The sequence below is a fragment of the Panthera onca genome, chromosome F2, assembly GCF_046562875.1.
Source record: "Panthera onca isolate mPanOnc1 chromosome F2, mPanOnc1 haplotype 2, whole genome shotgun sequence".
In the NCBI taxonomy this organism is placed as follows: Eukaryota; Metazoa; Chordata; class Mammalia; order Carnivora; family Felidae; genus Panthera; species Panthera onca.
The window spans coordinates 74447101-74471479 of record NC_138356.1 but is presented as its reverse complement, the minus strand read 5'-3'; the positions used below and the strand labels follow the sequence as shown (position 1 = coordinate 74471479).

At 53.9% G+C, this 24379-nt stretch overlaps 1 protein-coding gene across 2 annotated transcripts in view; it reads right to left on the bottom strand.

Moving 5' to 3' along the window:
* TG (thyroglobulin) overlaps window positions 1-24379 on the bottom strand; it is a 254995-nt gene that overhangs the window by 204531 nt on the left and 26085 nt on the right. For both annotated transcript variants that reach the window (XM_078441635.2, XM_078441636.2), the window contains exons 12-20: window positions 20791-20931; window positions 20346-20423; window positions 19699-19811; window positions 16431-16533; window positions 15247-15447; window positions 12796-13008; window positions 11102-11256; window positions 9252-9408; window positions 7438-7662 (exon numbers count right to left, since the gene is read on the bottom strand). In XM_078441635.2, coding sequence (XP_078297761.2) covers window positions 7438-7662; window positions 9252-9408; window positions 11102-11256; window positions 12796-13008; window positions 15247-15447; window positions 16431-16533; window positions 19699-19811; window positions 20346-20423; window positions 20791-20931 — 1386 coding nt within the window. The remainder of the gene's footprint in view (window positions 1-7437; window positions 7663-9251; window positions 9409-11101; window positions 11257-12795; window positions 13009-15246; window positions 15448-16430; window positions 16534-19698; window positions 19812-20345; window positions 20424-20790; window positions 20932-24379) is intronic.

Below are 24379 nucleotides of genomic sequence, written 5' to 3'. Positions count from 1 at the left end.
GGCCCTTCAGGAGCTGACGGGCTAGTAGGATAAGAGGCTGTCCGGCAAGAACTTCAAATGCGGGTAAAGCGAGGCAGAAGAGGAGTGTACGTCAGTGAGGAAGGCCCTCTGAGAGGTGATGCTTGACACCAAACGATGGGGAGCACCCTGGGCAAAGAGCCAAAGAGCATTCAAAGCAGAGATGACAGCAAGTGCAAAAGGCCTGAGGCAGGAGTGAGTTCGGATTAGTCAAGGAACAGAACGAAAACAGCCAGACAAAGCCAGCTACTAGGCTAGAGCTTAGCAGACAAAGGGAAGACTGGCATGAGACGAGGTTTGGGAACAACTTGAAAGATGAGGGTCCATCGCTCAGTTGCCATGGGAACGCTGCCCAACTGGAGGGCACGGTGGGGCGCAGCCTGGGGTGCAAGCTTGGGGGTTAGAAGGATTGGCTCAGGTCCCTCTCCCCGCGATACCTAAATGACTATGGACTTCCCGGAGGCTCCACTTTCTCCTCTGTGAAAGGTATTAATAATACGATCCCATCGGAATGTAGTGATGATCATAATGCCAGACTCATATACACTCAACAAATGGTCGCTATTTTGTTTTTCATTTTTAATTCCAGTGAGTTCAACTACAGTGTTATATTAGTTGCAGATGTACGATCTGCTGATTCAGCACGTCCCTGCATCACCTGGGGCTCATCATGGCATGTGCACCCCTTGACCCCCATCAACAATCTCCCCCACTGTCCCACCCATCATTATTTTTATACTTGAGGGAGTCCTTCCTTGACATCGGCCAGCCTCAATATCCACGCTGTCCAAACAGGGCAATTTCAACAATTCAGCACCCTCTCATTCGACTCATGCGGCCTCTCCCTGCCGGTTGGTCATCCATGGCGTTGCTCAGATCTGGGACCACGGTGAGGTGAGACACCCAGGGCACAGGATTCACGGAGGCCCTCGCTGTCGGGTTGTGGGGTTTCTGATTTACTCAGAAAGACCAAGTATGACCCTGAGAGGGAGGCCTCTGTACATCACGCCCCCTGGAGGCCTCACTGGCCTCGTTCCTCGCCTCCCTGTGCTACCCTGTTAATCTGCAGATTCTCAGTGCTTTCTGCCCCTTCTGATTCTCACATTTCTCGTCCTTTCTCATCTGTTCCTCTACTACGATCTGGGCTGAGGAACCAGAAACCCCAACTAGAGAGACGCATATCTGCCAAGAGTTGTTAGGGTCCGGGAGCTCTAGCTTAGGAAAATGCATAAATTTGGCCACACTGATACTGATGGCTCAGAGAAGGGGTGGGGAGAAAAGAGGTTCCTTTTGCTTTCTTTCTCGGTTCTGGGCTGTGTTCCCAAGAGTTTGCCAAATGACTTCCAGAAGAAGCGAGCTGTGACCCAGTGAAGGCGAGAGCCGGAAGCCTGTCTGCTCTTGGGACCCCTTCTCTGGGCCCGGCACTCTGCTGTGGGCTTCATGGCCATAACCACAGCACACCCGTGAGTCGGTGTTTTACCCTCATGTCGCAGATGAGGAAGCTGAGCCTTGGGACATTCATGCATGACTCCCTGGCATGCTTCATGCAAAGGGCTGTGGGGAAGGAAAATTACAGGTCACACCAAGCATGGTGTCACGATCCTCTAAGAAAGGTACCCTCCTCTTTCTAGACTGGAAAAAACTGAAGCTCAAGGTCAAGGTGGGCCGGGCGATAAGGTGAAAGAGGTGGCATTTGAGCCCCATTCCCTAAAAACCAAAGCCTTCTCTCCATCCGCCAGTTCGAGCACCTTCCCTAGACAAAAAAAGTGAGCCGGACGTGTGGGACTTGGAGCCAATGTTGACTCAACCGCCATCTCTTACACACACACGCCCGGCACGTCTGACTAAATCAGAAACTCGGGGCACATCTTGGAAACCGAACGATGTGTTTTCCGGTCTGCCCCTGAGCAATTAACCCCCTCCCCCAGACAGTGGGGTTTCATTACTCGTATGAGTCAGGTCCCTGATCATCTCGAGTATTTTAAGCCGAGGACGCGGACTATTTTTTCAAGTGGTCTCCAAATTCATCACTAAGGGAAAACAAAGCCTCTTTCACCGGTTCCAGCCGCCGTGCCTCTAAACCCGAGGGGTGGGTGGGGGGCAGAAGGAGAGAGCGGGGACTCACTTTCATTGTAAGCTCAGCCACTTGCAGGCCTCACGACGATGCTCGAGGAACCCGCGTCCTGCTTCTCTCTGCCTGTGCCGTCAAAGCCTTTCCACCCACGGGAACGCCGTGCTCAGGTCAGAGTGAGGCTCGATAGCCTCCCCCCTCCCCCGGCAGGCATGGGCTCTCCAAGACCCCTCCGTCCACAGCAACAAGTTGGCACCCATCTTTCAATTAACTCCCTCCGCGAAATCGTCAGAAACTCCTTTGGTCTCGGTGCCCTCCTTCATAAGATGAGACAGTTTGGCCTATTGGAATTCAAGGGCTTCACCAAGCTTCCGGGTCAGGCCATCCCTCCAATCACCCTGTCCCCATAGGCCCCCAACCATGACAGCCATGCCTCTGCTGACGAAAAGTATCCGCGAGGAAGTGTAACAGCCCTTCACGCCCTCAGCCCGCTCCGCTCCACCCCGCGCCTGGCCCTGTCACTCTCCGGCCTGGAATTCTCCCCCGGCACCCCCAGCAGGCCACCCCTGGCCGGCCCCAGGCCTCTCCCTCCCTGGCTCCTGCCTATCTCTCTGAGAGCCGCCATATCCCCACACACCCCACTCTCCAGCCATACAGACCACCGGCTCTGTCATCATTCGGCCACAGCCTCGTGACTCCTTGCGCTAATCTCCACTTCTGGAATGCTTTTCCGCACGGTAGCACCCTCAGCACACAGGAACACGCACGCACACACGCACACGCATGCACACACAGACACGTGCACGCCCCACTCCTTGCCTGCTCTTCCCTGAGCAACGATTCCGACGCACCTGGCATCCCAGCGAGCCTTCCCTGACCCGCCCGGACAGGGATGGAGAAGCCTTTGTCACTGACACCTAGCTGGCTTTTCATTTCTCTCTCCCCACCTAGACTGTCAGTTCTTTGAGAGTGGAGTTCTGGCCTTTGCTTCCATGACTACGAAACCTGGGGCTTAACACCTAGGTATGCTTTGAAAGCTTCGATGGATGGATACCATAGATGGGAAGAAGGCGGGAAGAGGGAAGAAGGGAAGAGGAAGGAAACAAGACGTAACATGTTACTTCGGGGGAAAAAAACACCCATAGAGAAGGAGCTCCGTTCGAAGAACTTGTAGTGAACGAAAATTAATGTGGTCCAGAATGGAGAAGGGAAAACCCGGACAATTTCTCTGAGATTCCCCTTACTGGACCAAACGGGTATGGAAGCCGCCAGCAGGTAATTCTGAAGGGAAGCCACGTGGCTGGCCTTGAGGCAAGAGGGTGGACATAACTGACCCCGTCGAAGCTGCAAACAGAGCCCGGGCCTCCTCTGCAGGATTTGTTCCCGGGGTAAGAGCCGCCAGGGCTGCGTGAGTCACAGGAGGTGGATGTTCCCCACCCCCAGCCCCCACCGGCCCCCAGTCACTGCCCTCCGAGGGGATCATGCAGATTAGCCGCCCCCGGAAACGATACACAGAAACCCTGCTTCGTCTCCCCAGGACAATGCTCTGCTTGTAGCCCCACAGCTGTGTCCCAGATGTGCTTCAGAAGGAGAAAGGGCCAGTTAGAGGAGCTGCAAGGACCCAAGGGCATGATTTCACAAAGAACCCCCTTGTTGAGAAGAGAGCCGTGTGAGGCAGGGGACGAAGAATCGGGAATCAGGAGAGCTGGGTTCAGATCCCAGTGTGGTCAACCAAAAAGGCCATTCGTTGAGAGGCCACCAGGTAGGAAGAGGTGCACTGACTGCATCATGCCAGGCGAACCACAACCCCCAGGAAACAGGTGTTATCATCCCTCTTCTTCAGAGGATGCCTCGTGAGGGTAAGTGATGTCTCAAGAACCCATGCGGGGAAAGTGTCGGAGCAAGGACTCGAACCCAGCTCCCCCTGACGTCAAAGAGCAGTCTCCCAATACTCCTAACTCTATGCGGCTGGCTGCCTCATCCAGACAATGGGATTGATAATACCTGGCCCTCTAGACCGGAGAAACCCAATGAGGCCCCAGCACGTATTAGAAGTTCAATAACAGGGGCGCCTGGGTGGCGCAGTCGGTTAAGCGTCCGACTTCAGCCAGGTCACGATCTCGCGGTCCGTGAGTTCGAGCCCCGCGTCAGGCTCTGGGCTGATGGCTCGGAGCCTGGAGCCTGTTTCCGATTCTGTGTCTCCCTCTCTCTCTGCCCCTCCCCCGTTCATGCTCTGTCTCTCTCTGTCCCAAAAATAAATAAAAAACGTTGAAAAAAAAAAATTAAAAAAAAAAAAAAAAAAAAAAGAAGTTCAATAACAAATAGATATTATCATCAGCACGGGAGAAAATCCAGGGCTCCCAGGGCTGGATTTTCGTGAATTCCATTCCAGACCTTTCTAACTATTTGGAGTAAGGAGGCAGGGCTGCATGGCATGATCGACAATTCTTCTGAGTCACGAAAAGCTACAGCGGCTGAGAAACAGAATGTAGGTTTATCTAGAGTTAGGATTGGCAACCTGTAGCCCGTGGGCCAAATTCAGCTCACCTTTCTGCTTAGCGAATAAAGTTTTATTAGAATACAGCCACGCGGGGTGCCTGGGTGACTCAGTCAGATGAGCGTCCAACTTCGGCTCAGGTCATGATGTCGTGGCTCGTGAGTTCGAACCCCATTATCAGCCTCTGTGCTGACAGCTCAGAGCCCAGAGCCTGCTTCGGATTCTGGGTCTCCCCCTCTCTCTGTCCCTCCCCTGCTTGCACTCTGTCTTGCTCTCTCTCAAAAATAAATAAAAACATTAAAAAAATTTTTTAATAAAAAATAATTAAAAAAGGAATACAGCCATGCTTTTCTCCCTACAGTGGATGAGTTAAGTCATCGAGACAAAAGCCACAGGGTCTGCGAAGCCTAAAATACTTGCATTCCGGCCCTTTATGGAAGAAACTGGCCAACTCCTGTCTTGCAGCAAATGTAGCCCAGAAGAACCTGTCATTCAGTCGAATTTCCAGGCCACCCTGTGGTTCCCAGTCTCTCTGAAGCCACCCTGAGTTGTGGCCCCCACTGGTTGACATCCTTCAGACAAGACTGTTGAGCTCTGAACTCAGCTTCCCCTCCTTCCTCCCAGTGGAGCTGGGCTACCCATCCTGTCAGGCAGGAAGTAATAATCTAATAATCAATAGAGTTCCCTAGAAGGAAACTTACGATCCTATTTCTGGACCAGCGCTTTCTGTTACATGCAGGGAATGGGCCCTGGGAGGGAATGTAAAGGCAGAGCCAGTCACTACAGCCCTGTGACCTGGCCCCTGACCAGCACCTGTCCCATGTCCTGTCCCTCCACCCCTGGCCTCCACGCTCCAGGATGTACACCCAAATGGGGTTCCCAGACCCCCTTCCCAGCACTACCTGGGTGACCATAAAATCAGACTCCTGCCCCTGCTCCTCCATACCCAGCCCTCCCACACACGCGTGCCCTTGGCAGTAGATGCCGGCTTCTTCACGGTCAGTCCAAGAACACAGTGGTGGGTGTTCTGAATGCCTCAGTCACTGTGACCCTGCTTCACCCACCCTGGCAGGGGGCACCTTCCACCCCTGCTCCTACTTCTCATCCTTTCTGTTTGGGCAGCTCTGTGAGGCAGGAAGAGCGGGGGTTCTGGCCCCAGAGGACCTTGGGTTACTCAGCCACAGCCAACTGGTTCCACGAACCCGAGTCCCTCCTTTGAGTCGGCCCTGCCCTGGACCCAAGAGATGCTGTATCCCCTTTCGTCTGAGCCTCAACCCCTTCATCTGTCAAATGGCGGAATGGCCGGTCACTGGGGGCCACTGTGAGCAGTAAATAGCTGTGAAAGTGCCTCGTAAACTACAAAACCCTCTGTAAATATCAGCAGTGAGTGAACCGGGTGCGTTTCTGGCTTCTGTGTTAAGATTTAGCTGCATCTCGGGGCATCTGGGCGGCTCAGTCGGTTGAGCGTCTGACCCTTGATTTCGGCTCAGATCATGATCTCATGGTTTGTGAGATCAAGCCTGCACTGTCACTGCTTGGGATTCTCTCTCTCACGCTCTCTCTCTGCCCCTTCCCTACTCATTCTCTCCTTCCTCGCCCCCCTCTCAAAATAAATAAGTAAATTAAAAAAAAAAAAAAAAAAGAATTAGCTGCAACCTAAATCCAACGTGGACTTTAGAGCTTGTCATGGGCTTCACAAAAGGAAAGGTCATGTAGTTCTTGTGTTGGAACCAATATAAATAACGGAAAAATAAATAACCGAGAAACATCTCCCCTTGCTTCTTCAGCTCCGCGACAATGCCTCTCTGTCTCGTGCCACGTGGGAGGAAGACTCCTCATTGCGAGCCCTTGGAAGTAGGAGGCCGAAAAGACAGCCACATCCTGATCCGTGGGCGCCGCAAACACGTTAGGCTACACGGCAGAGGGAAACTGAGGCCACAGATGGAATCAAGGTTGCTAACTGGCTGACCCTAATATAGGGAGGGTGCCCTGGATTGCCCAGTTGTGTGTGACCACAGGGTCCCCAGAAGGGACAGATGGGAGTCCAAGGAGGTGTGATTTGAAGCGCGTCCAGAGAGCTACTATGGTACTCTCGCTTTGGGGATGAAGGAAGAATTATGGGCAACGTCACGTCTAGAAGCTGGAAAAGTCAAGGTAACAGCTTCCCTCTGGTAGGAAGGCAGCCTTGCTGACTTCTTGGTTTTAGCCCAGGGAGACCCGAAGAGGAATTCAAACCTGCGGAACCGTATGGTAATAAATGTGTGCCGTTTCAAGGCACGGAGTTTGCGACGATTTGTCGCGGTAGCGACAGGAAACCCGTGCGGCTCCCGTTCAAGGAATGTGCCGCTGTGTTCTCGAAAAAAAACCACTTCCAAAGCTACTTGGGGTAAAGGCCAGGACGGCAACCCCAGTAAACCTCTGTCAGAAACCACCGCCCCTGGGTGGTAAAGCCCTGGGCTGATGAGTGGCCACTCGGACCCGATGGTGAGTGACACGGTGCCATAACGAGACTAAGAGATGTTGGGGGGTGCACGGGGAGGACGTCAACCTTCTCCACAAAGACAGTGGGGCCCGCACCCCAAAGTCCAAGCGGGTCAAGAATGAAGAAGAAGGGTCACCTCAACATCAGGGGTTCCTTCTGCCATGCCACCCGTGCCCCCGGTTTCAGCTACTACCTAACGGTAATGACTCCGTGCCCACGCACGGCGGGTTACCGGGAGACCTGCCGAGTGGCTAAATGGATGATTCTCCGCTCTCTAGGTGCGGAGGGACCGCCTCTAGTGCCCTGGTGGCCCTTTTCATAGCCTCGCGTGTCCGAAAACAGCAGTCCCAGGGCTGGGCAAGGACCTACCACACCCCGGTGGGTCCCGAGGGACACTGCCGGTGGCCAAGACTTGGTGGAATCCTTCCAGGCACCCAAACCATGTCCTGGGAGAGGTGCCGAAGCCGTCTCCCTGGAGGAAGTAGATGGAGGGGTCTGCTGGGAATGTCTTGGAATCCAGATAAAGCTGGAACTCTCCACTTTGGATCAGATCCGTGAAGCGTCCGATGAGATCCTTGCCGACTAAGGCCTCCTCTGTAAGACACACGATGAGGCAGGAATGTCACATTGTTCTCTGCAAGGCCCGGGGGGGGGGGGGGGGCGGGGGTCAAGGGGCAGAGCCACCCAGAATGTCCACAGGGAAAGGGGATGTAAGCATTGCCGGGTTTCTCATTTTACAGGGGGAGACATCGAGGCCCACAGAAGGGGACAGACGGGCCCAAATTCAGTCAGAAGCACTACTGAGACTTTAACCCAGGTCTCTAGATCCTGCCATTTCTGTGGCGTCAGTATGATCCCCACTGGTACGAGCTATCGTGTCTTCAGTCACGAATTTCAGGCGCACCACGTAGATACACGGCTGTCTTAACCTGTGGCAAGCCACCGTCTCTGAGCCTCGGTCTCCCCATCTGCAAAATGGGGCTGGCAATGCTTCTCTTGCAGTTGCTGACGATTATGAGGGAGGATGTGCATGATGGGGACGCTCAAAGAGAAGCCGGAGCCTCCAGGAGGCAGTGGTTAGTTAAACGCCAAAGCGGCCTCCCGCTGTTGACCCCTAAGTATTTCCTAGGAAGAAACCAGATGAGCACGACATCTGCAGCTGGGACGGATCCCTGCACGCCATGAACATCTATGCTCCGGCAGGCTCCTGTAAAGCCCACCCAGGGCCCGAAACCACAGTCATCAGCATGGACACCAGGAATAAGCATCTGCTCTCTTGGCAGCTTCAGACATACTTGAATTGCCCAGGGTCTTTCCAGAAGAAGATGAAAAGGGACCCCCAGTCCCCCTCCGGTAGCACAGAGGTCAGGCTGCAGCCAGTCCTGACCTTGGGCGTTTGGCCACTGGACCGGATGGTAGGAGAGCAGGGGTGGGGGCTCCCCACTCTCCGGTCGGCGATATGGATTCTGTCTACACTGGCTCCCAGCACCATCACAAAGTCCACTCCTTGGATCCTTTTACTCTCTCAATCCATCCACACACCTGCCCCACTTTACACAGTATAATAATGGGTTTAAATAGCGTCACTGGTCTGAGATGTTTTAGAATTACAAGTGCGCAGAACATAGATTATAAACCAATACAGACTGTCACCCTCCTCCTCTTCCCTGCTTCACCCCTGTCTCCCCGTCGGTGCCCAGAAAATCAAGAGAAGAATTTAAAAGTGTCCACATAAGTATACTCAGGTGATATTATTTAACTGTAGTAAGCCACTAACAGAACATCGTTCATTTTTATGGTTGTTTTTAAATTTTTTTTTAACGATTATTTATTTTTGAGACAGAGAGAGAGAGCATGAACAGGGGAGGGTCAGAGAGAGAGGGAGACACAGAATCCGAAACAGGCTCCAGGCTCTGAGCTGTCAGCACAGAGCCCAACGCGGGGCTCGAACTCACGGACCGCGAGATCGTGACCTGAGCCGAAGTCGGACGCTTCACCGACTGAGCCACCCAGGCGCCCCTTATGTACTTTTTAATCACTGGCGCCTCCAAGGGCCAAGCACATCATTCTCTCACTAGATCCTCGTAGGAAGGCATTACAGGCTCCACTGGCATGTGACAGATGAAGAAACTGAGTCTCAGAGAGGCTGCGTGCCCTCAAGGCAGAAGCACAGGAAAACATACCGATGTCACGCACATCAGGAAGAGAGGCTGGGGGAACGTCCTGGAGCCGCAATTTCCACGTGACATTCACTCCTAAACGCTCGCCACTCACACATTCCACCTGCACCGTGGAACCATCGCAGACGGGAATGGAAACGGGGCTCCCAAAAGCCTTTGCCTGCATGGAGACAGATGCCTTTAGTTCTAGAACGCGGAGTCAGGAGGCAGCTTCGCTGAGCCCACACCAGGCGCCAGAACGAGGCGGATGCTACTTCCTTCCAACCTCCCGTCAACCCACCCGAGGGGGCAAAAGGCGCCATCAACCCCCTTTCCCTCTGAGAACCATGAGGGTCCAGTCACCTCCGCACAAGTCAAAGTTCATCCCGGTTCACGCCGGATTCTTTTTTCCCTGTTGCATTAGCGTATTACTGATTAAAATCCGTCCCGACCACTTTAACTAGCGTTTGGCTTTGTTCGTCTTTGACAATCCTCAGGGCCTACAATCATGCCCAGCCTGTAATAGGCACTCAAACATTTGTTACATGGAAGGAGGAAAGAAGGAAAGAAAGAACTTGGTGCAACGAAAGAGTCTAAACAGACCTGGATTAGCTATCCAACTTGGGCAACTCACGTACCCTCAGTGCGCTTTAGTTAATACACTTAGAGATCAAGGGCCACTAAGGCCCACTGAGCAGGGTGCTGACGTACTTAGAGACAAGAAATGCACAATTTCTAGAATGGTTCCAGGGACACAGTCAGGGCTCAACAATGAATAGCTATCACTGCCATTGTTGCCAAGTACATTTCTTTGAATAAAAGGGGGCAAAGTATGTTTCTGTTTGTTTTAGAATCACGGCTGTCTGTATCTGTTTTCGTGAAAATGTACGTTCTGCAAAATTCTTAGCATGAGGTGTTAAAACTGCGTTGCTCTCTGAGCTAACGAGCTTGGAGCAGAACGAGTCACTTATTTAATTGAGTGACTTTTATTTATTTATTTTTTAATGTTTATTTACTTCTGAGACAGAGAGAGACAGAGCATGAGCAGGGGAGGAGCAGAGAGAGAGAGAGAGAGAGAGATGCAGAATGCAAGGCAGGCTCCAGGCTCCGAGCTGTCAGCACAGAGCCCGACGCGGGGCTCGAACTCACGGACCGTGAGATCGTGACCTGAGCCGAAGTCAGTCGCTCAACTGACTCAGCCACCCAGGCGCCCCTAATTGAGTGACTTTTAAAGACTCCCTCTGTGAATACTTGTGACTTCAAATCACAGAAGCCTTTGCCTATTACACAGCTAGAGACTCTGGTAGGCAGCATCTTCCTTCCAGGAGGAATCCACAATGCCTTCCGGCAGGTTTGGTCAAGACACGTCCGGCACAGTGGTTCAGGGTGTGCATCCTGGCGTTTCAGTCTTCCCGCACCCCGTTCCCGGACTCTTCCTCCGCAGGTGCTGGTAGGACTGCACGGGCGTTCACAGCTCTGTCCCCAGGTCATCTGCCCGGCTCCACCATCCCCAGCTGTGTCACTCTGGACAATTACGTTAACCCTCCAGGCTTCAGCCCCCTCACCCACAAAACGGGAACGGTACCAGGATCCCCGCGAGCATTGCTAGCCCGTGCCAACAGCGCACGGGGCTCGCCACACGTTTGGTTTGTCACCTTTATGCAGAAAGGAGCGCCGGGAATGAGTGCGGATTCCATCCCTGCCGCTACGGAATTAGCCTTGGCCAAAGGTCTCTCTCGGGGTGAACCCCGGTTTGCCTATCGGTAGAATGAGTGGGAGCGGGACCCTAGGTTCCCTTGAGCCCCGAGGCCCCCGGACACGGTGACCCCGAGCCCAGTCCGAGCCCCCGCCCGCGCGGGAGGCCAGACGCACACCTGGATCTGGCAGAAGCCCCGGGCCATGAGCTCGTCTGATATGAAGACCCGGAAAGCCGTCAGCAAGCCCGCGTAGTCGGCGCTGCACATCTTGCCTGGCGGGAGCCGGAGCAGGACCCGCGCTCGGGTCTGGACGGTCTGCCACAGCTGGGGCCCTGCAGGCAAGCGCCAGAGGTCAGCAGACGCGGACAGCAGACCCGTGAGACTCTCCTCTTTGGTTTTGCCTCTGCAAAAGGAGCCCTTCTTCGTTTAGCTCGGAACGCACAAGCACTCCCAGCTTGCACGGCTCCCTTCCCGGCACGGTGGTTTCTCTCTGAAATTACTGAGCACGCACCCTCCCAGCGAGCTCAGTCTGGCCTCGGCCTCTAAACCAGGCTGCTTGACATTTTGGGGCGTGGGGGGGGGGGGGCTGGACATTCTTCTTGGGAAGCCTGCCACATTACCTTGCATTCCAGCAGGGCCACCGCATACGATGCTGCCAATTAAGAGGAGACCCCACAGACTGTATGAGAGACGTACTCTAAGGTTGCTCAGTGCACAACCTGCACAGTCGTACACGGTGGCCCTGCACTTAACTGTAAGAGCTCGAGGCTCGTGCCCCTCTTCTCCCAAGTGCCTGGCTCTAGAGCCAGTCTTGACAAGCCCGGTCTTAATTTCGGCTTAGGCCACTTTGTCACAGCCAGGGGGACAGACCACTTATTTGTCCAAATCATACTGACCTTTTTATGGATAACATTTTCTATCCCAGAAATTTGCCGGAAATACTGCCTTTTGACACTCTGCGAACCCCCCGGAACCTTGTGACCGTCCCAGGATCTGGGTCTCCCTCTCTCTCAGACACCACCCCATTGCCCTGGGCGGACCCAGTGCCCGGTCCCGGCATCCGCCCCTGCTCTGCCGGGCTGTGAGTAACTGTGGCCAGCCTTAGCCAAGGCAGAGGCAGTCAGAGCTCAATGCTGCCTCACAGCTGTGGGGGTGTAAGAACAGGTTCCGTGGGAGAGCAGGGAAAAGGGGCTCTGCCCATCTTCAAACAGGGCCCAGGCACACACTGACCAGAACTGGTGCCCCCCCGGAGCAGGGTCCAGCCCCAGATCTGCCAGGCATTAGGTGTGGAGCCCCAGATGGACCCGGGAGTGAGGCCAGTGAGTCAGAGTCCAGACAAACAGCTCTGAGCTTGTCAACACCATCGTAGCCAATAAGGCCATTGGAACACCTACCTCCTGAATACACTTCTGTATCCAAGGCATCCCAGGAAAGCCTGAAATGATGGCAGTTCTCCCAAGGAGCAGATTGTCCCAAAAGAAAGCGTAACCCTAGGAGTCTGTGAAACACATCTGCTCCTTCTAAAAGAAAATGCTGGGGCACCTGACTGGCTCAGTCGGTTGAACGTCCGACTTCCGTGATCTCGCAGTTTCTGAGTTTGAGCCCCGCATCGGGCTCTCCGCTGTCAGCCTGTCAGCGCAGATCCTCTGTCCCCGTTTCTGCCCCTCTCCCACTTGCGTCCTCCCAAAAATAAATGAGTGTTTTTTAATTTAAAAAAGAAGAAAGAAAGAAAACACTTTATTGGGCCCCCTCTCCTGTTCCTGATGCCGCCTGGCTCACCGTGGAAATGCTACCCTCGGGCGGGGAGAATGCAGGTAGGTGCTCAGCCCTGAGCCCCAAGGGGGAAAGCAGGGTGCGGGGCAGACACTCACGCTGGCAGGCGTGGGGCTGGGGCGGCTGTGACACCCAGCGTCCCTCCTCGAGGCCACATAGCAGGGGCCCTGGTGGGAACGCGCTCCAGTAGCCCCGGAGGCATCGCAGCTGGCACCGCTGGATGGCGGATCCCCCGGGGCCCGCGGCTCGCTCACACAGGATCACTCCACCAGCCCCATCCGACGTGTTGAACGGTAGCGGGCACTGGGGGCCTAGAAGGAAAGAGGGCCGCTGTGGGTGCCACTCGCACAAGGGGGGCCTGACGTCTCCCCTTTCGCCCTTTCCCAGCCTTGACCTCCCTGGGCCCCCTCCCTCCCCGCCCTCCTCTCGGGTGAGCCCATCCTCCTGCTTTAACAGACTCCTGAGCGCTCCCTCTCCCACATCTTCGTGTCCAGCTTGGGTCCCCGCAGCTCCTTCCCATCTGGACATCCAGTTGCCAGTGGGCCTCTCCACCCCAGAGCCAGCACACCCGACCTCCTCGCCTGCGGCCGCGTCTCCCCCAGCTTCGGTGTCCCGAGCTCCACCCATGACGAACCCCAGTTGTCCCAAGCCACACATGTGGCAGCACCTCAGATGGTCCCGTCCCCTCTGCCACAGACCAGCGAGGGCTACAGATCACCTGTCCCGACTTTTCATCTCCATGCACTTCCTTCCTTTAGGGTCAGCCACCGGTTCCCAAACTGCTACCTACAGAAGCTTCTGCACCAGGCTCCCCGCCTCCGGGATCAGACAACCCATCCAGTCCCTGCTGTCAGCACAGAAGCTGCAGCGAAGCTGGACAGGGCTCTCAACTGCCCTGAGGGCCACTGACCCACCATTCCCTCTCCTCTCCTCTCCTCCCCTCCCCCCTCCTCTCATCTCTTCTCCTCCTGCCGCTTTACCTTCGCGGGTCTCCCCTTCCCTGATCGTCCCATGCCCTTCCCTCTGCCTGCCCAGCTGCCTAGAATATTCCTTTTTTTCAAGCCTCCATCATCAAGTCAACATCTCCTGCCTTCTACACCTTCCGCGGTTCCCCAGGGCGAACTTAGCGAGCTCTCAGGCCTCCTGCTGTGGACCTCCATGCTGTCAGTCATTCGAGACTCATCATGTGCACGCTGGTCTCCCCACTGCACGGAGCCAGGGAGGAAAGAGGGCGCCCCTCCCTGTTCACCCAGAACACAAGCTCCAGGAATGTACGTTAAATAAGTGGCTGAACGAGTAAACGAAAGAACAGACACACTCAGTGGGATCATTGAGCGCCCTATAGCAAGTTAATTAACCTCTCTGTGACTCCGTTTTCTCACCCATAAAATGGTGGGGACAGCGATATTGCCTGCCTCCTAAGGATGGTGTGAATCAAGATGGGTTAAGGGACAGAAAGAGCTTAGAGGAGTTACTGGCACATGACAGACGAATAGTCATCAATGTGAGTCCTGATGATGAGGATGACGATGATTGTTATCAACAAGAACACATCATCGCCTGCACTGGGAATTTCAGGATGTGAATTAGCCCTTTCAGAGCAAGGAAACAGCTCTTGGGGTATTACAAGGGTAAGCTTCCTACACCCGTGATGTCTGGTATCTACCACGAATTGTAGAGCCTGGGAAACTCTGTCATGATTGACACTTAATCTACCTTCCTCAAAACAAGCCTATGAAGTCGGCAGCCGTGGCATTTTCATCCTCCTTTTATAGATGAAGAAATGGAAGTCTAGAGACACAGGGCCAGGACTTGGGCACAGGTCCTTTGAAACTAACCGCTATCCTAGCAGGCAAGGGCCACACTTCCCCTTAGCCTGGTGCTGTTTATTTTTTTAAATATTTTTTTAATGTTTATTTGAGAGAGAGAGACAGACAGAGCATGAGACCAGGGGAGGGGCAGAGAGAGAGGGAGACGCAGAATCCAAAGCAGGCTCCAGGCTCCGAGCGGTCAGCACAGAGCCCGACGTGGGGCTCAAACTCATGGACCGTGAGATCATGACCTGAGCCGAAGGAGGACGCTTAACCGACTGAGCCACCCAGGCGCCCCGGGTTTTTTTGTAATGTTTATTTATTTTTGAGAGAGAGAGACAGAGCGTGAGCAGGGGAGGGGCAGAGAGAGAGAGGGAGACACAGGATCCAAAGCAGGCTCCAGGCTCCGAGCTGCCAGCACAGAGCCTGACGTGGGGCTCGAACCCACAGACCGTGAGATCACGACCTGAGCCCAAGACGGACGCTTGAGCGACGGAGCCACCCCGGCGCCCCAGCCTGGTGCTGTTTAGAGAGCGGGATACACCCATCCACTGGTAGGCACGAGTGTTGGCGTCATGGGAATCAGCTGAAACCACATCCCTCCAGCCCTTCCCTGTCTCCCCCTCCCACCTGCCTTGTCCCGGTGCCTCGAGAGTCCTCCCCAGCCTGGGTAAGGGAAGAGATGAGTGGCATACCCACCCAGCAGCCCAGGGGAGCCCCTCGGGGATCACAGCTTACTTTCGCAGGCTGGCTGGCGCCCGGCCTCGCGGGTCCCAGGCACCTCCTCTCCGGTGGCAAGGACACACCAGCAGCTGCCCTGGGCCGGGTCGCAGCGCACGGGGGAAGATCGTCCGTCCTCTGCGCTGCAGGCTGGGGTAGAGCCCGAGCTGGCTCTCCTGGGGAGGACTCCACTCGGGAGCACGTCACAGAGTCTCGGGCCTGGACACAAAGACAAGCCAAATGGGCCCGTGGCCCACAGAGGTGCCTCTACCCACCGCCACCTGTCACACCCACCTGCAGGGCCCTCCAGAGTCTGGGGTGCTGGACTAGGACAGGCCAAAGAAGGCACCCCGCCCAAATCCAGACTCCCCTACAAGCGCGCGCACACACACACACACACACACACACACACACACACTCTCTCTCTCTCTGCCCTCCAGGAACTTCGTGTCTTTAAGGAGATTTAGGGAGGGAGGGAGGGAGGGATTGTGGCTGAGAGTGATGGGGGGACCACAGGCCATGCGCAGGGCAGTTTGGGAACGCGCAGAAAGGCACGGCACTCAGCTCTGGAAGGGAGGCCACGAAGGCGTCCTGGAGGGACTGACACGTGATCCGTGTAGGAAGCTGGGGTGGGGAGGGGACTGAAGCAGAACACACGCGAAGGGCCAGAGGGAAGCCAGCGTCCGCCTTCTTGAAAAGTCTGGCTGTAGTTTACAACACCGGGGTCCTGAGCGCGAGAGATGACGAGACAAGAAAAGCAAAGAGAGGAGCGGGAGCCCGACACGCAGGGGCCGATGGGCCACGGGGAGGAGCCTGGGCCCCGAGGACCCTGGAGGAGGCAGAGCACATTGATTGGCACTTGGGGGACACCCTGGTGACTTCGGCGTGGAACCCAGGCTGCGGGGCTGAGGCGGGGTGGGGGGTGGCGAGGGGCGAGGCAGGGGCTGGTTGTGGCCTCAGCGCCACTTTGATGGGGACCAGGGCCGGTTTGCACGTCTTGGTTACAAAGCACAGCCCATTCCCTGCCACGCGTGTCTTCCTCAAGGACCCACGGAGGCGAGGGCCTACTGCCCCTATTTTACAGATGGGAAAACTGAGGCCCAGGGAGGCCAGAGGCTCCCACAGCTCTGGAAGCAGCAGAGCGGGGAGCTGGAGCCAGCGCTCCTGGCGGGGTTGGGGCAGGGGGAGGGGCAGCTACTCACACGGGGAGCTGCTGTTGGTGGCCAGAGGCAGGCCCGCTCCTGAGGCTGGGTCCACACACCAGGCGCCGGCCTCTGACTCCTGCAGCCTGGCAAACTCTCCTGTCTGAGACAAAGCCGAGCTCATGTCTTCACCCCAGGGAAGACGCTTTTGCAGCCCACGGGTCGGTGGGCAGATGTCCAGAACGTCCCTTGCCGAAACCACCGGGGACGGTTTCGCCAAACAGAGAGAGGCGAGGCGGAGAAGACGCTATCCTGGTCCAGACCCTTTTCATCCGCTCCTTAATTGATGGCTACCACAACCCCATGAGGCCAGGCCCACAGCGTTCTCATTTTCGGGTGGGGGAAACTGAGGCTCAGAGAGGGGAGGTGACAGAGCAACGTCCCATAGGGAGAGAATGGTGGGGCCGGGCTGGGTCTAAACCCATCCGGCCCCAAAGCCCAGCCACTGTCCTGAACCAAGCTCCCCCCAGTTCCAGAAATGATTTTCAGCACGCATCCCTAGAAGGAAGGGAACCTTTGGCACCTGTAACAGACCCTGAGGGGATCAGTAGAAGGCAGCTACCCAGACCTTTCTGGCCAGGCCCGTCTCTCCCAGACTGTCCTGGGACCACCTGGGGAACACAGAGCAAGGCCAGTGGGGCCTCAGTTTCCCCGCTAAAAAAAAAGAGGCAGGACTAGACTGATGTTTACACACACTCCTTCTAGGAACTCTTGGTGGTAGAAAGTGTTACATCTCCTGCATCTGTAACGGAAAACCCTAAGGAAGCAGCGGTGCTGGAGAAAACCAGCGGCCCCAAGCTACCTGTCAGTTTCCCTGAGCTTCTGTTGGCTGCTTTTCACATCATACTCTGCTGTGCCTTGTTCACAGGCAAGAAATGACAGTAATAACACTCGACATTCACAGGGAACATGACCACAAGGGCCACTCTGTGCAAATCACCCCCACTCCCAGGGTGTCACTGCGTCCCTAGGAGGCAGGGACCCTGCTGTCCCCATTCTACCCAGAGAGGCCCAGAGAAATCAGATGATACGCCCCTGGTTACATGGCTTGTAATCCAAACAGGTAAGATTCGAAGCCAAGTGAAAGGTTTGAGAAAATGTTATGGGACAAAGGCTTCAAATTGAGAACTTTCTAGCGAGACGGGAAACCATCAAAACCCTAGAGAAGAAAGCAGGAAAAAACCTCTCTGACCTCAGCCGCAGAAATTTCTTACTTGACACATCTCCAAAGGCAAAGGAATTAAAAGCAAAAATGAACTGTTGGGACCTCATGAAGATAAAAAGCTTCTGCACAGCAAAGGAAACAATCAACAAAACTAAAAGGCAACCAACGGAATGGGAAAAGATATTTGCAAATGACATATCGGACAAAGGGCTAGTATCCAAAATCTATGAAGAACTCACCAAACTCCACACCCGAAAAACAAATAACCCAGTGAAGAAATGGGCAGAAAACATGAATAGACACTTCTCTAAAGAAGACATCCGGATGGCCAACAGGCACATGAAAAGATGCTCAACGTCGCTCCTCATCAGGGAAATACAAATCAAAACCACACTCAGATATCACCTCACGCCAGTCAGAGTGGCCAAAATGAACAAATCAGGAGACTATAGATGCTGGAGAGGATGTGGAGAAACGGGAACCCTCTTGCACTGTTGGTGGGAATGCAAACTGGTGCAGCCGCTCTGGAAAACAGTGTGGAGGTTCCTCAAAAAATTAAAAATAGACCTACCCTATGACCCAGCAATAGCACTGCTAGGAATTTACCCAAGGGATACAGGAGTACTGATGCAGAGGGGCACTTGTACCCCAATGTTTATAGCAGCACTTTCAACAGCAGCCAAATTATGGAAAGAGCCTGAATGTCCATCAACTGACGAATGGATAAAGAAATTGTGGTTTATATACACAATGGAATACCACGTGGCAATGAGAAAGAATGAAATCTGGCCTTTTGTAGCAACGTGGATGGAACTGGAGAGTGTGATGCTAAGTGAAATAAGTCTTACAGAGAAAGTGAAATAAGCCATACATATGTTTTCACTCTTATGTGGATCCTCAGAAACTTAACAGAAGACCATGGGGGAGGGGAAGGAAAAAAAAAGAGAGGGAGGGAGCCAAAACATAGAGACTCTTAAAAACTGAGAATAAACTGATGGTTGATGGGAGTGGGAGGGAGGGGAGGGTGGGTGATGGGCATTGAGGAGCGCACCTGTTGGGATGAGCACTGGGTGTTGTATGGAAACCAATTTGACAATAAATTTCATATGAAATTAATTAACTAATTAATTAAATTAAATAAATAAAATGCGTGGCATTAATAAAAAAATTGAGAACATTCTAGTCGTTAACTTAACCTTTCCCAGGGACTTGGGTCAAAGGCACAGCTACCCAGTTTGGACTGTGGAAGGCTTGGGTCCTGTTCCCTAGCACCTAGGGCCTCCACAGGAGGCAGGCCGGGAGACCACCTGATCACAGCCTGCTCAGAATCACTTTTCCCTCTGTCAGAAACTGTGGTCTCCACCTCACCCTCTGTGCCAACAGAGGCCGGTACCCAGGACAATGGAACAGACTTCTATTCCAGCAATCAGGGGTTGTTAGCCAAGATAAAAGGCTAAAGAGGCCAATTTCTCTACAAAAATCAGTAATAACTGGGGTCCATAGTCACAGTTCCAAACAGCAACAATAATAAAGAATAATAATAAGGAAACTTTTGCTCAGTGATTTGTAGTCATCTCGCTTTCAGAAACTTCTAGGGGCCGAGCAGAGATTGCCATCACTCGGCATGTAAGTGGTTAAGACTCCAGCAAGAATCCTTCCTTTGGGGGCTTTTTACATCAGTTCTGCAGCCATCCAGCAACGTAAAGCAGGTAACATTCTAATGCCTCCCATTTATATGAAGAAACAGATATACTGGCCATACAATGTGGCCAGGATGACTTTATGGTAAGTATGTCACCAACTATAGACATGCAGATTATTCTGCAAAGAAATGGAAAATATTTCCTTGGGGCCTCTGAACAATCCTAGCACTAGGCAGGATAAAAGCGTGGCCCAATCTCAGGATAAAATAAAGCAAACTGGAGCACAGAGAAGGTAAGCAAATTGCCCAAGGTCACACAGCCAGGGTCTGTCAGGCTAAAGAACGACCTAGGAGTTTTTAAGTAAAACAAGTGTACTGAGAACTAGAAAGATCATCCCCAGTGTACATGAGAAAGCTCTGGCTGCCCTCCTCAAACCATCCCTGTGCCCTCAGAGCCTTACCTCTAGGCAGGTTGGGATGAACAGGTCTTTTGGAGATGGGTTTCCCTGGGACCCAGCCTGTTTCCAACTGGAAAGCAGCCCACTGGTTCGAGATGCCTCACAGGCGGTGGGGCCTGAGGAAGAGGAGGGGAGTTCTTAACAGACTGGCCGTGGGAGAGCGGGGAGCCCAGATGGGCCTGGGGGGTGGGGGTCAGAAGCTTGAGTCAGGGTAGAAGGAGGTGTCCTGCACAGACAGAGGGAGCCTCAGAGGAGGATCAGGCCACGGTTCAGGGACAGAGACCCACATGCGGAGAGGCCGGTCCGTAGGGCAAGTGTGAGACAGTTGTCAAAACTGCAAGAGTGAATGAAAATGCCCGGGAGCAGGTGGGAGGAAGGGGACCCCGGGCTCTTTCACCGTCACTGGGGACTCTCTGCACCTAGGAAGCTAGGTGCACAGAACACGAAGGACCAAGATCATGAGAGTCGCCCAGGCTTGGGAATGCGGGAAAGCATGGCCTGGCTGCCTTCGGGGGCTGGTCTGTGGGTGCTTGGGGGCTGACCCACGAGCATCCTCAAGGTGGGGTGACAACGGGCTGGACCAGCCTAGAAAAAACATGACAGCGACTATACACAGGGTCAGGCGGGACAGTTCCTCGGGCTTCACTTACACTGGGGGATCTGGGAGGAGCGGGCAGTCAGCGAGGCAGGGACGTACTCTCCCCTCCTGTCCACACACCAGCAGTACCCTGGGAAAGAGCCGCGGGTCAGAGGTTCAGGAAGTGCACTGGGGGACTCACCCCCAGGGGTCTCGCGCAAAACTCTCCTTCTGTGCACTCACAGCAGGGCCAGCAGGTTCCCATCTGTCCCCCCTGCCCACCATGTGCACAATCACACACCCCAATCCCCCCAGCAACCACGCACTTGACCTTCAGGCTGGCAGGTCACAACTTCCATCGTACAAATGGCACAAACCAAAGTCCAGAGAAACTAAGGGATTTGTCACCAGCTGCCAGAGGGGCCCAGAGTCCAGCTCACCGTCCCCAGTGCAAAACCCTTTCCTCTAAATGAAAAGGAGGGTGTCACTCCACCCCTCACGGTGTCCATCCCACTCACCAGTCCTGGCGTGGCATTGCACAGGCTCCCAACGTCCCCACGCGTCGCACTGGGGCACGTAAGGGCCGGGCCGCAGAAGGGCGGATGCTCGCGTGGAATCATCTCCCCGGAGAAAGGTGCGTCTTTGATAGAAGTCAAGGGCTGGAGTCAGGAGAGAGGGGAGCAGAAACGTGAGCCGGCAGGCTGGAAAAGCCTCAGCAGTGTGGGCTCAGCCGCTGACAAGCCCCACGCACATTCTTGCTCCAACGTGAGGAGGCCTTCTTACTGATGTGACAAACAGTGCCTCCCAAAATAGGACAGAGGCTCCTTAAACAGTGGAGAGGCACTCATCAGGCTGCCCTTCAAAAATAAAAATGTAGGGGTGCCTGGGGTGGCCCAGTTGGTTAAGCATCTGACTCTTGATTTCGGCTCGGGTCATGATCTCAGCGTTCGTGAGATCGAGCCCCAAGGTGGGCTCCACATGCTGGGGGAGGAGCTTACTTAAGAGCATGCGTTCTCTCTCTCTCTCTCTCTCTCTCTCTCTCTCTCTCTCAGATAGATAGATAGATAGAAAGATAGATACATAGAAAGATAGAAAGATAAGATAGATAGATAGATAGATAGATAGATAGATAGATAGATAGATAGAAAGATTAGATAGATAGATAGAAAGATAGAAAGATAGATAGAAAGATAGATACATAGAAAGATAAGAGATAGATAGAAAGATAGAAAGATAGATACATAGAAAGATAGAAAGATAGATAGATAGATAGATAGATAGAAAGAAAGAAAGAAAGAAAGATAGATAGATAGATAGATGTAGGCTGCAGTCTGAAGGAATCGCTGCTGGCCTCTTTCAAGTCACTTTCATATGAGGCCGTTTAGGTCGGTGAGATGTCCTCTGGCCCATGAAAGGGGAGACCCATAGACAGCACTTATTCAACATGTCCTACAATAGCAGGCACAATCCGAATATAGGTTTTAGCTGATGAATCCTCGTGGCAACCCTCTATGAGAGGTCACATCACCCCATCTGATGGGGACAGAACAGGTGGATCACGTAGCTTACCCCAGCCCCACGGCCGGGAAGTGGACGGAGTGGCTCTGAACACGAGAGGTCAGGGGGTGACACCCACCACGCTCTCACAATTCAGTGCTCCGGCCCCTCGAAGGCTTTGTTCCCCACAAAATCGGGTCCGGTCTTCACAACAGCCCAGGTCATCTGCACTGTCACCCCAGGGTGCGGGACGGGCTCGGTGGGGCAGGCGAAATGACTCGCCGACGGTCACCCTGCCATCAGACTGTGCCCGTCGTCCGTGCTCGGCGTCCCCTGCCCTGCCTGGCTGTCCCTCACCGCACTCTCCACTACTGACATACTAGACATTGTATGTGTTTGCTTTGTCCCCTCCATGCCAGCGCTTATGCCCTTTAGTGCAAAGATTTGTGCTCATTTTGTGTGCAGAGCTGTGTCTGCCTCGTAGAAAGCACTCGAGAAATATTTGTTGAAGCTCAGGAAACAACAGATGTTGGCGAGGATGTGGAGAAAGGGGATCTCTTTTGCACTGGTGGTGGGAATGCAAACTGGTGCAGCCGCTCTGGAGAAGAGTATGGAGGTTCCCCCAAAAATTAAAAATAGAACTACCCTACCCACCCAGCAATTGCACTACCAGGAATTTATCCCAAGGATACAACAATGCTGATTCAAAGGGGCACAAGCACCCCGATGTTTATAGCAGCACTATCGACAGCAGCCAGACTATGGAAAGAGTCCAAATATCCCCCGACTGATGAATGGATAAAGATGCGGTTTATATATACAGTGGACTATTACTCGGCCATCAAAAAGAATGAAATCTTGCCATTTGCAACAACGTGGATGGAACCAGAGTGTATCATGCTAAGCGAAATCAGTCAGTCAGAGAAAGACAGATATCACAGGATTTCACTCATATGTGGAATTTAAGAAACAAAACAGATGAACATAGGGGAAGGGAAGGAAACCTAAGATAAAAAGCCAGACGGAGGCAAACCACAAGAGACTCTTAAATGCAGAGAACAAACTGAGGGCTGATAGAGGTGGGGGCGGGTGGGGTAAATGGGCGACAGACATTAAGGAGGGCACTTTCTGGGATGAGCACTGAGTGTCATATGTAAGAGAGGAAATCACCTGGGTTCTACTCCTGGAGCCATTATTACACTGTACGTAAACTAACTTGAATTTAAGTTTTTTTTTTTTAAAAAAAAAGAAAGAAATATTTGTTGAGTGGAAAAGAAGAAATGCAGGCATGGGAGGGGTGGGAGGGCGGGCGGGGGGTGAGACGGTCGCTAGCGGGCCTGGGTCTCCCAGCACTCCCTCCTCAGTGCGATTTGCCCCCCAGCGCCATTTCCTGGACCCCTTCTCAGGTCTGACCCCCTCCACCTCCTCTCCCTTCCTGCTGGCGCTCAGGGTGGGCTTGTGGGGTGCGCGGTTGTGGGTGACACAGGGTCACATCACCCAACTTGCTCCTCTCAGAGACGGGCTCACGGCTCCCCGGGGGGGACCCCAGCAGCCCACGGTCAGATCCCCTCAGGAGACCAGGAGCCCAGAAAGCGGCCTGGTGCACGGGATGGGGCTCGGGAGCCAATGAGCCTCTGCCCGAATCCTGGCACAGCCCCTCTTGGTTATCGTGAGTGATCTTCGGGGTCATGAGGGAGCTCCCCAACCTCTTTGAGCCTCAGTTTCCCCATTGATGAATTGGCTCTAACACCCCACAGGGTAAGTGTGACATTTAGATCACGAGAACTTGAGCACCGAGCTCATGCCAAGAGCAGCTGGGTAAAAATGACTCCCGCGTCTCTCCCTCACCCTCCTTGGACCCGAGGACACGACTGCCGTGTCCTGTTGGCCCAAGACACTCCGTGACCCTTCATCTCTGTCTGTCCTGGGCTTTCAATCCCCAGACTCTCCAGGACAGGAGGGCTACACACGAAGAGCTTCCTCGCCTGTGCAAGAGTAGAGACACCTCTTCTCATCTCGAGGGATTCGAGAAAAAAGCGCACCCTTGCTCCTTCCCTACAGACCCTTCCTCTTTTCACTACCGCCTCAGACATGCAAAATCAGAGCGTGTTGCTGCGGGGGTGGGGGGAGGGGTGGGGGGGGGGTGGTGGTGACTTCCTTAACTTGACTTCTGAAGTCAAGTTCAGCCAGCTCACCATTCAGTAACGAAATTTCTATGGCGCCAACGACTTTTTCTCCCCTTCTCTAACCAGGGGCCACAACCGCAGGAACATCAACCCCACGTATCCATCCGACTACATCAAGTCTGTCCAGGGACAAAATTGAAAAACAAAAACAAAAACAAAAACCCGGTTTCTTGCCAAAAGCAGAAATCCCCAAGTCCCCGAGGAACAGAGACAAGAAGTGTCTGGGCATGGGGGAGGGGAGGAGACGGAGGAGAAAGAAAGAGGTGATGGAAGAAGCAAGAAGGACTGTTTAGCAACATTTAGCAGGCTCCCGCGGTCTGTCAGGCACTGTGCCCAGACAGGGGGCATAACGATGAGTGAGACGCGGTGCCTCATCTTCCAGAAGAGACAACTGGCGTGGAAGAGGGGCAGGAACCAAAGATGG